Source organism: Triticum dicoccoides, chromosome 6B (assembly GCF_002162155.2).
Source record: "Triticum dicoccoides isolate Atlit2015 ecotype Zavitan chromosome 6B, WEW_v2.0, whole genome shotgun sequence".
Taxonomy (NCBI): Eukaryota; Viridiplantae; Streptophyta; class Magnoliopsida; order Poales; family Poaceae; genus Triticum; species Triticum dicoccoides.
In genome coordinates, this window is record NC_041391.1 from 449,371,447 (window position 1) to 449,382,361 (window position 10,915).

A 10,915-nucleotide genomic window follows, 5' to 3' on the forward strand; every position below is an offset into this window, starting at 1 on the left:
TGAGAAGGAAAAGAAGAAAAATATGCTGTGTTTATTTCTATATTTGGGACATCCGTGCCAGCATTTATCTCTACACCTAATGTTTGAAAAAAAACACAATTTGCCGTAGATCTCATCCCAAGCCGCTACTCCACGTCTCCGGACGAGACGCAGCCGCAGACGCCGACGCTGATCCAGGGAGTCAACGCCGCGACGCCGGCGACCGCCGCCGCCATCGCGGATCACCAGGACGCCACCGCCGCCGTCGCCTCGGATACATCACGGAATACCAGAACGCGGCCGTCGCGGATCACCAGGACGACACCTCCTTCCCCTCACTCCACCTCACGCCGCCCGCCAGATTTCGCCGTGCATTGACAGCCATCGACGACCCACTCCACCCTACCTGCCCCGGCCCCGACGCCGCACGTACCAAGCGCTGGCACCGCTGCATCGATCTAAGGTGCGACGCGTGCCATCACCACTGATCTGTGATTGTGGTTCGAGACGGGTCTGCAGCACCGGCGAGGGGAGGAGCCGCCTGGTTGAGAAGCTCATCCATGACTTTTGTGTCAGCCCGTGGTCTTCCGGCGTGTCAAGCCATCGATCGGCAGTCCCAGGTCCATACTCTCTACCGGTACACATATCTTTTGACTGCATTCTCACCATAGTAGTTCGATCTATTCTGTCGATGAACATCCACGCGAGGCTGCAAGGTTGGTTGTGAGTTACGGAAACATGGTCTTTTAAAAAACTCAGTTTTAAAAAAAATAGGTCCTCATTCTAATGTCGACGCCGCCGGCACCCTCCTCGCCCCACCGAGCCCATGGCCCAGGTCGGCCTACGCCCTTCCCCCATATACCGCAGCTCCAATTCATGTTCCTCTGTTTGTTCCGCTCGATTCTGCTGGCCGTTCCCATGGTTGACGGAGGCCTGCATGTTTTCTATGCGGTGCACATGCTGAGACAATGCATGGCATTTGGATCGACCTGATCCGTGCTCCCGTAGCCCGTTCCGTTCGTGTATGTTCGTAGATTCGGGTTGTGAGAACCTGAGCAGATTTGTTTCTGCTGTTCATTTCTGGGTTGTGTGGATTTGTTTCTCCATGCATAACGAATTACTGATAAAAATCTCCCTTTCCTCTGTTAATTGGGTATGCATACGGTGGTTTGATTAATATGGCTTGTGTTCTTAATGCTAATTCAGGTGTACAGAACATTAGACGAAAAGTATGGGGTGAAGTACTCGGAGGATGAGATCTTGATGAGGACCTCGAGGCCTCGGAGAGCCCCTCCGAACAAGACGCGCACGGGAGCTCTGCCTTGATGGGGAAAACAGCGGAGTTGGTGCAGTGGCGAATGTGGGCGGGGTCGACCGTGGAGGGAGACTTGCTGGTCGGAGCAGCAGGAGCAAGAAGGTTGAGGCGGTTCAGGTTTGTCTCTATCTTCCTCCCCCTCTCTTTCCCCCCTTGTCTCATGGATGAGGTCGCTGGTGCATGCAAGGAGTGGGTCGAACACGAATCGTAGCAAGAGCAAGGAGCTGGACGTGGTTCATGGTTTGCCTTTAGTTCCTCTCTCTCTAGATCTCTAGATGTGGGTCTTTTTGTGCATATACTGAACCATGAAGTTGTAAGTTCATGTTCTTTATATTTGTACAGCTATTTAACTGCATTAGTGAATGTTCTGGGTCTGATACAGCAGCTAAGCTTAGGTGATTCCCCATGTTCTATGTGGATCGCATAGAAAATAGAAATCCTAATTTCTGAAAATAGACTGAATCATGTATATATTTGCAGGGCAAGACAAGAACATTAGTTGGATCCAGAGTATTGAGATTGCAGAGGACTCAACAAAGGATCTGCACTTATTCTATAAATTCAGTACCAGGTTAGTGCCTCTGTTTAGTGATTATGTAGAACTACCTTTTGAACTTGCAGAAACTGAATGCATATAAGAATCGAGGACCTTTACAGTGGATGCATGATGATGATCATCCACCGAGCAGCACATCATCTTGGAAAAGCAGATGCGAATTTCTGCTTGGTTTGCTTCTCCGGTTGTCCCTCCCATCAACTCTCTCAGTTCCCAAACCATTAACCCCGTCCTGGTTGTTCCTATATTTTCTTTTTGTTTTGTTTTTACCAATGCACTTTTCTTGGCATGTTTTAGTGTGTTCCTTCCTACGGCCAGCTCGACCATTTGCTCCGCAGGGAGTTTTTTAGCTCAGAAGGAGCAAATAATTTGAGAATGCATTGGTCTTTTCTGCAATCTGTTGTACAGGGGGATCTTTCATGTTTTTCTGCAGTTCTTTCTTCTCTTTGGCAATTCATTTGGATTGTGTCTCTCTCAAACTTGGGCATATTAGTTGTATGCTTGACTTTTTTTAGTAGCAGGGAGTAACTAAGTAGTTCACAAGCCAAGCATTTGTAAACTTTGATCATTTATTTGTAGAGAGTATATTTCTTTTTTTGTTCACCGTTTAGATATACATTTTTTGCATGTGTAGAGAGTATACATTATTTGTAGAGCTGAATTGACTCTCTTCACAAGATTCACTTTGATACAGCCATTTTCTTAATGACAGTCTTCATGTGAAGGTTTCAAGTACTACATATAGGAGGAGGCACGAGTGGCTGCAATCTTGCTACGAAATGATACTTACGGAGCTTCTTTACCTAACATGGCCAAGAAGTCCGCAAATTCCATAGAGCGTAGAGTATAGCCGGTTGGATACATATCTGCAGAGTGCATGTAGTGTGTGTGTCAGATATACAGTGGGAAAACACCACAATGCAAGTGTCAGATCCTGTTCTTGATGCAATTTTGTGACTTTATTCTGGACTGTTAAGCAATTGGTTGATGTTAAGCTGAAACTCGGATCAGTCTTGTGGCTCTTCTGTACCTATATGCCTAGATTATTTGCTAATGGTATATGAACTATATCTTCCTGTATAGGATGATCAATTGCCAGGAATAGAAAGACTATGGTTTTGATTTTTATCATGTTTTTGTGATTAGCTTCCTGGTAGACTAGACTTCCAGTTATCTGCTAGACTAAATAGTTTCTAGCTATTTTTTAACTATTGATTAGTACACACAGATGAATTATGTTGGTCTCAAAATGCAACACATTTCTTGGATGCCTTGACTGTATGCATACTTGTGTTATATGGATGCGCTCACGATATATGCTAGATGGTGTCTTCCTTTTTATAGCTTGATTAGATGCAACTGTAGACGTTTAATTATAACTAGACATTGTGGCGAGCTCCGCTGCGCCTGGCGAAAGAACTGTAGTTTGTGGGAGACTTCAGGTGGCCTGGTCCTTACAGCCTCGTTGGTGGCCTGATTTTCTGTGTGGCTGGTAGCTTGTCTATTTTTTCATGGGACGGTCAAAATGAGTTGTATGCTGCTAGCTCTGGACGGGAAAATACATGGATGAACCCAAGTACATCTGCACCCACTTTGAAAGACACCTTTTCAAGTTTAAAAAAAACTGAAAATTGTTGCACATGTACAGCTTCACATTCTATGTGTGTGCCAAAAGTTTCGAAGGATTTTTATCGTGTGCAAAAAAGACAAAAAAACTGGTGTCGCGCACATATTTTTGCAGAGATGTAGACGATAATTTTTTTTGGAATTATTTATAACATTTAAAAATGCATTTAACATGCATTTCTACGACCGATATATGCATATATACCTAACAGGCGGTGGTGGATCGACACGAATAGGGGCAGGGGGGTTCAGGGCAGAGAGCGTGGTGGTTGGCGGGATACTCCTCCTTGGCGGTCCATCGGGAAATATGGCGTGAACGAGATAGGGTGTCATGGGGAAGATGATATGGGCATCGTGTGGTTTTAAAGGAGTGGGTTCTAGCGAGCAATGTCCCGCTACAGCGGGATACCGAGCAAGAAGAGGAGGGTCCACTAAAAAAGAGAAGGGCCCATCGTGGGATGGGTTTTCTTTTGTGTTGGGCCAGTGTGTTGAATATAACATGGCGGACCACCCTGTTCCTCTCACACATATGGTCTGGATTTGGGGTAGGATGGACTGTCCAGACGGTTGAATTTTGAGAAGCCCGCTAGGCCCCCGTTTCATGTCCGAACATGGTCGGGCGTACAAGAGAGAAATGAGCGTCGGACTTGGAGACGACCTTAATCATTTGTTCAATTCATTTATATATATCATAGCCCGTAGCAACGCACGGGCACTCTGCTAGTATACGTAGTCCAGCACTGGACTAAAAAAGAGGCAAAAAGTGTGCCTATTTTAGTTGATTCTTCAGATAACAATGGTGTGGAATAATCAGATAAACATTTGGAGCTTTAAAACCCAGGACAAAAGCTTTGTCTCATCGCATTAATTAAGTAAGAGTTTACAAACAAGAAGAATAATGACAACCATTACATTTGTTAGGCTGGTCATAATGGGGAGTAACTTAGACTAGTAACATACATATGTTACTAGTCTATGTTACTACCTTCATAGTGGGTAGTGTCATAGGTGTGGTAACATAGTTGCCTTCATTTATTACTTTGTAGACTCATTATGCATTGAAAACCGCTATGTGATGGTAACATATTATGTTACTCTATTTGCCTCTCTCCTCATTAACTACTTGCCACATCACCATTTTTGCTTATGTGGCATCTATGTTACTACCTATGTTACTCCCACTATGACCAGCCTTAAGCATGGTAGGTGTGTTCTTGGAGATGTACGCATGTGCTTCACCTGCCAGTTTGTTGAATAACGTGTTAACATGTCTTTTTCTTCTTCTTCTTCTTCTCCTCAGCGGCAGACAGGGTGAAGATCTCGTCCCCTCTGGGCTTTGCCTCTGCCCGCTGGCCGGGCAGCCAATGGTGGAGAGGGGCGTAGGGGCAGCTCTCAGGCAGATGGCGGCACTTCATCTTCAAGCTGGTCCTTCGGGCTTCGATCCTCCTCAAGTTTGCTAGTCATGATGAAGACGATGGAGCTCCAATGTAGATTCCTGTTGTTTTTTTGGGACGGCGAGGTTTAGGTTTCTCATCATGCGAACATAACAACGAGATTTGATGTCAGACACTTCAGATCGATTCAAGGGTTCAACGGCTAACAAAGGCTACAAACTAACATGCAAACATACAAAGGATGTACATTGAAGTGCCGCTTCATACCGTCGAAGCCCTGATCCACTAAAATGCTCGTTGATCTAGGTAGAAGCCTCATCAAAGTCAATGAATGGTAGATGGCAAACTCAGGAGCAAGATGCCTTCGTCAGCTTCAACATGGGGACCTCATCGTTGCACCATCAATCCAATGCCAAAGAGGGCCTCCTACCCCCACGCCCTGGCACGAAGGGCTTGATCGGTTGGACGACGAAAAGCTCTTATATAAAGCACGGAAGTGAGCTGAACACTGGACCATCGAGGAAGAAGGGACTGTGAGCACGACCACCATCACCAGCCATGCCACGCCACCGTGAACAGCCCCCACGATGACGCAATGGAGAGACCTAGGCTCCTCTTAATATTGTGATTTCACAATCATTTAAGCTTTGTATTAGATATTTACGATCAAAACTCAATTTTGATCAATATATCTATGCTTTGTATTCTGAAACAAATGAATATATGTTTATGGGACTTAAGAAATCCTAGCCGACCTTACGTTCTGATTCATTTTCCTACTTCTTTTCTATTCCTTCTCCTACTGGATTGTAGTAGTAACATTTTTCTTATTGTTATTTGTCATTTTATAACACAGTACAGACGCAGACGCTCATACATATGCACATACACTCATCCCTATGAATTCACGCACGCACAACCTATGAGCACATTCGAGAGACTGAGCCGACACATCATCTTGAGATTGACAAAGTCACCATAAATGCCTTCGTAGTGGACAAAAATATTTCCTCCCACTAAACGCGCCGGAAGGCCTGAAATAAATCCATGAAAATGCGAGTCATGACCCGTAGTATTTTTCATGGAAAACTGTTTATATGTCCTATATAGAGAACCAAAAACACAACTACCACCATTGTTACGTTCTCATATAAATACTTGCCTCTCCTAGCACATTCCCCCCTTCTCTCATGTGGCCAGGATAATTTTCTGGCCACTCCTACACTCTTCCCACATTGACCCAAATGTAGCTAGTGTTCTAGGTGCCTCTGAAAAAGGTATACCCTCCTCCCCTATCAGCTTCCACCTTACCTCACCAATGCTTCCATTGCTCTCATCAGGAAGAAACCAACTATTAATCTATCGTAGCTAGCCCCGCGGGCTGTTCTATCGATCGGCGGCCTTCCCATAATGGCTTCTGGAAACGACTGGTTGGGGTTCTCGCTCTCCGGCCAAGAAAACCCACAGCCGCATCAGGATAGCTCGCCGCCCGCCGGCATCGACATCTCCGGCGCCAGTGACTTCTATGGCCTACCCACGCAGCCAGCCCCCGACGCTCAACTCGGCGTGCCAGGCCATCAGCCTTCGTACGGGATCACGGAGGCCTTCACTCATGAAACCCACGGTGAGTGGAAGAAGCTAGCCAGTTTGCCGCATGCGCCCCGATCCATTGTTATCTAAGTATGTATCTATCACTTCTCCCATTCAAGGTTTCTTGTTATTTGATGTGGCTGTAGATTGGAACATGAGGGGTGATCTGGACTATAACGGCGGTGCGTCCGAGCTCTCGATGCTCGTCGGGTCGAGCGCAGTCGGCGGCAAGAGGGCGGCCATGGAGGCCGAGACCGAGCCCAAGCTTGAGGACTTCCTCGGTGGCAACTCGTTCGTCTCCGAGCAAGATCAGGCCGGCGGCTTCTTGTTCTCCGGAGTCCCGATGGCGACCAGCGCCAACAGCAACAGCGGGAGCAACACCATGGAGCTCTCTATGATCAAGAGCTGGCTCCGTAACAACCAGGTACCCCAAGCGCCGCACCCGCAGTCGCATACCGGGGCGCCCGTGCAGCAGCCGCAGCCCCACGAGGAGATGAGCACCGACGCAAGCGCGAGCAGCTTCGATGCGCTGGGGAGAAACGGCGCGTTGGTGGTGGCGGGGAGCTCGCAGAGCCTGGCGCTCTCGATGAGCACGGGCTCAGGATCGCACTTGCCGATGGCTGCGGTCGGCGGCAGTGCCACTGGGGGAGTCTCAGAGAGCACCTCCTCGGAGAACAAGCGGGCCAGCGGCACCATGGATTCGCCGGGCGGTGCCGTAGAAGCTGTCGCGAGGAAGTCCATCGACACATTCGGGCAAAGGACGTCGATATATCGAGGTGTAACAAGGTTAGAACATTATATTATTGATAATTACTGGTTGATTTCTTCACATTAATTTGTTGATCCATGACTTACACTAATTAGTCCATTTCAAATTGGGCTAGTATACTAGCATTTCAAATTGGGCAATCAATCTAGCGCGAGAAACTCTTTAAACAGACATAAAGGATCTATGCTAGTCGGGATACTGCAAGCTACTTTGATTTTGTGCCTGTAATTTGGTGATTATTTGAGCACATATATAATTCGTTGACAGAGAAAAGGTGACAAATCGACTTATTATCCAATGATTAGTATATAGATGCTACCATTTTCCATCCACCAGTTAGGTAAAAGGCTTTCGCCCTGCTTTATAGATAAAAGAACCACCACATCCATACAACAAAGCTCAAGCACATGAAAAAATAAACATAAACCCCGCTGGGGCAACAACACAAATGTGCCCTAATAAAAAGAAAAAGAAAAAGGAAGGGCCACCAAGTGGCTGGCAGATCAATGGCTAGGGGGCGAAGCAATACGTGTCTTGCCGCCATCAGCACATCCATCATGCCACCTAACCGATCAATGGTCGGGTATGTATAACTAACAAGTAATATGTAGCTCACTGGGTAATTAAGAAACGTTGATTCATAATTGAATTGAATTACTTGTTCATACAAGTTTTTTTTTTCGATAAAGGGCGATTTTATTAATTCAAAATGTAGCATCAAGTGGATACAAAGTATTATGAATAACAGCCGGCCTCTGCATAACTAGGATGCATACAACCAAATCCGAAAGTCCGACCAAAAAAATCATTAAATAAAAACCGACAAAACGGCAACAGTAGAGTCCTGTAGACCGATACTATGCCTATGTCGAAGGAGGTGGTGGGTCGATCCGAAGGTTATGCTGCCACCCATGTCGGGAAAAAACCTCCATAGCCACCTGCTCCAATCTCGTACACACCGTCTTGAACAGCGATTGGTACTCCGGTCATTGTAGAATAGACCACGTATGTAGCGAGTGCGTACACCGGAAAATAACCTGCAAAGAAGAAGCATTTTTTCCATTGAAAATCAAATCATTTCTACATAGCCAAAGCGACCAAATTAAGGCATACGCTCCCACCCTTATTAGCGTTTTGAAACTATTTGGAATACCGTCCAACCAATGACCAAAAATATTGGCAACACTTGTGGGTGGATGCAAATTTGATGCTATTTGGATGACTGACCACGTAGAACGTGCAAACTTGCATTGAAAAAAGAGGTGTTTGATTGTCTCGTCATGAGTACAAAAACAACACTTCTTACTCCCTTGCCAGTTGCGTCATGCGAGGTTGTCTTTAGTTAACACAACTCCCTTACGAAGATACCACATGAAAATTTTCACTTTTAATGGAATCTTGGACTTCCAAATTTTCTTGTTATTACTAACAGGTACCTTAGAATGTGTGAGCGCACGGTACATATAGTGCAGTCTACAGTGAAAGACCCGGATGTAGTAAGGTTCCAGCGAAATACATCACGGCCTTCTGCCAGGTTAATCGAATCCAACCTGGATAAAAGATTATGCCATGACACAAGTCGGGGGCCAATCAAATCCCGTCTGAACGAAATATTCGGTGGGGATGAATTGAGCACCTGCGCAATAGTATTATTCTTATCGCGAGCAATGTTGTATAAGGTTGGATATTGTTCTCGGAGACTGGCATTGCCTAGCCATATGTCTTCCCAAAAACGAATCTCTGACCCGCCCTTTATCGCGAAAGACCCAAAGCGAAAGAGATGTTTCTTTGTCGCCATTAGGCCAGCCCAAAAGTGTGAGTCGCCGGGTTTCCAAAATGCACAAGTATACAACATGATTCGTACTATAGCTAATTTGAACTGCTTCTTCTCCGGAACTCTTATGATATCTTCTACACTAATCTACACCACTATAACCCGAACGCGCCAAAATAAGAGGTATAACTAATTTAACTGTTCTAGCTAACCCAACACAAATAGATAGTGCGGATCTTTGCTTTTTCTCTGGATAAACACAGAAGTTTTTATATAGAGATCTCTTTTATAGACCTCTCAAAACGAATGTGTTTCAACGAATGATGAATACAAATTCATATAAAATGAAATTGATGCTTTTATTTTCTCTGATCAACATACTCTTGCACATACATGTACATTAGAAATGGATGTATTTTTAACGACAACATGTACATTTTGAATGTGCTAACTATATATATTCTTATGTTCTTCAATATTCCTTCTCAGACATAGATGGACAGGGCGTTATGAGGCTCATCTCTGGGACAATAGCTGCAGAAGAGAAGGGCAGAGTCGCAAGGGTAGGCAAGGTAATAAAAATGGCTATATACTTCCTATTTCTCTCTCCATTGCACAACGATATATACACCCGTGATGTGCTATTTAAGCATTTTATCTTGTGTTGCCTCAACACTCTGCATGACTGCATCACCATCACCTCTGGGAATGATAATATATTGTCCCCCACAATCAGTTTATCTAGGTATGCTTGCCTTACTCTCTGGCCATTTTTATTCATTGGAGTTTACCAATTTAGTTATTCCACCTTATGATTGTGATCATGAAACCTTAGGTGGCTATGACAAGGAGGACAAGGCAGCAAGGGCTTATGATTTGGCAGCACTCAAGTATTGGGGTACAACAACAACAAATTTCCCAGTAAGCAAGTTCTGAAACTATTTTTATGGCGCTTTTTCCTTGCATTGCTATTTTTGTTTCTGCAAAACATCTCAACCTATTTTTATTGGAACATAATATTTTTTTTACAATGGTAGATTAATACCTACGAAAAAGAGGTGGATGAAATGAAACATATGACTAGGCAGGAATACATCGCATACCTAAGAAGGTACTATTGCTAGCCGACGTTCATCTCATACTGAACTATCACACACAAGTAAATGGAATATTGCACTATCAATAACTTGATCCGACAAATGCAGGAATAGCAGCGGATTTTCTCGTGGTGCGTCAAAATATCGTGGTATGACTAGGTATGTTACTAGGTAATTCGGTCTGTTATGTTTTACAAACCATAATAATTTATGTCATTTGGAAATAGCTAATGTCCGATATGTATTCTTAGAATTAGTAGGCATGCATGTAAGCAAACATGTATGTTAGATAGTTATCCAAATGGTTGTTATATCTTTTTTTTTTCTAAGTTCTAACTATATAAGGTGAGATCGTTACCAGGCACCATCAGCATGGGAGATGGCAAGCAAGAATTGGGCGGGTTGCAGGAAACAAGGATCTCTACTTAGGCACCTTCAGTAAGTTATTGATCAGATATAATTAACCCTCTCTTCGGAGCCTATCTAATTGCTGGACTAATGAAGATCCTTAAGACTAAATTATGACTAGTCATAGTGGTATAGCTCCAAGATCTAAGTCATCGACCAGTACTACTTATTTAGTTACTTTTTTCTTGAACTCTTCGTCTCGTAGAGCTGAAGGTTAGATATTCTATATGTTGCCCTATGGGGCAATAAAATAGTGGTAACTGCATTAACTCTGTCCCAAATGTACTTTTTCAAGTTTTTGTCTCAAAGTTGTCTAAGAAAACCTTGGCATGGAGTCAAGGGCAAAGTTGAAAACACTAGTGATTTGAATCACACACTTGCATCCTAGAGCCACCTATGTATACATG

General features: G+C 44.4%; 1 protein-coding gene across 1 annotated transcript in view; it reads left to right on the plus strand.

Annotated features, from left to right (window-relative positions):
- The first annotated feature begins 6,105 nt into the window (after positions 1 to 6,105).
- Positions 6,106 to 10,915, plus strand: part of LOC119325254 (AP2-like ethylene-responsive transcription factor PLT2) — a 6,054-nt gene continuing 1,244 nt past the window's right edge. Inside the window, exons 1-8 of the mRNA XM_037598995.1 lie at positions 6,106 to 6,494; positions 6,607 to 7,246; positions 9,493 to 9,575; positions 9,740 to 9,748; positions 9,839 to 9,924; positions 10,041 to 10,114; positions 10,209 to 10,259; positions 10,462 to 10,538. Of these exons, the coding sequence (XP_037454892.1) occupies positions 6,281 to 6,494; positions 6,607 to 7,246; positions 9,493 to 9,575; positions 9,740 to 9,748; positions 9,839 to 9,924; positions 10,041 to 10,114; positions 10,209 to 10,259; positions 10,462 to 10,538 (1,234 nt within the window). The 5' untranslated portion in view covers positions 6,106 to 6,280. The remainder of the gene's footprint in view (positions 6,495 to 6,606; positions 7,247 to 9,492; positions 9,576 to 9,739; positions 9,749 to 9,838; positions 9,925 to 10,040; positions 10,115 to 10,208; positions 10,260 to 10,461; positions 10,539 to 10,915) is intronic.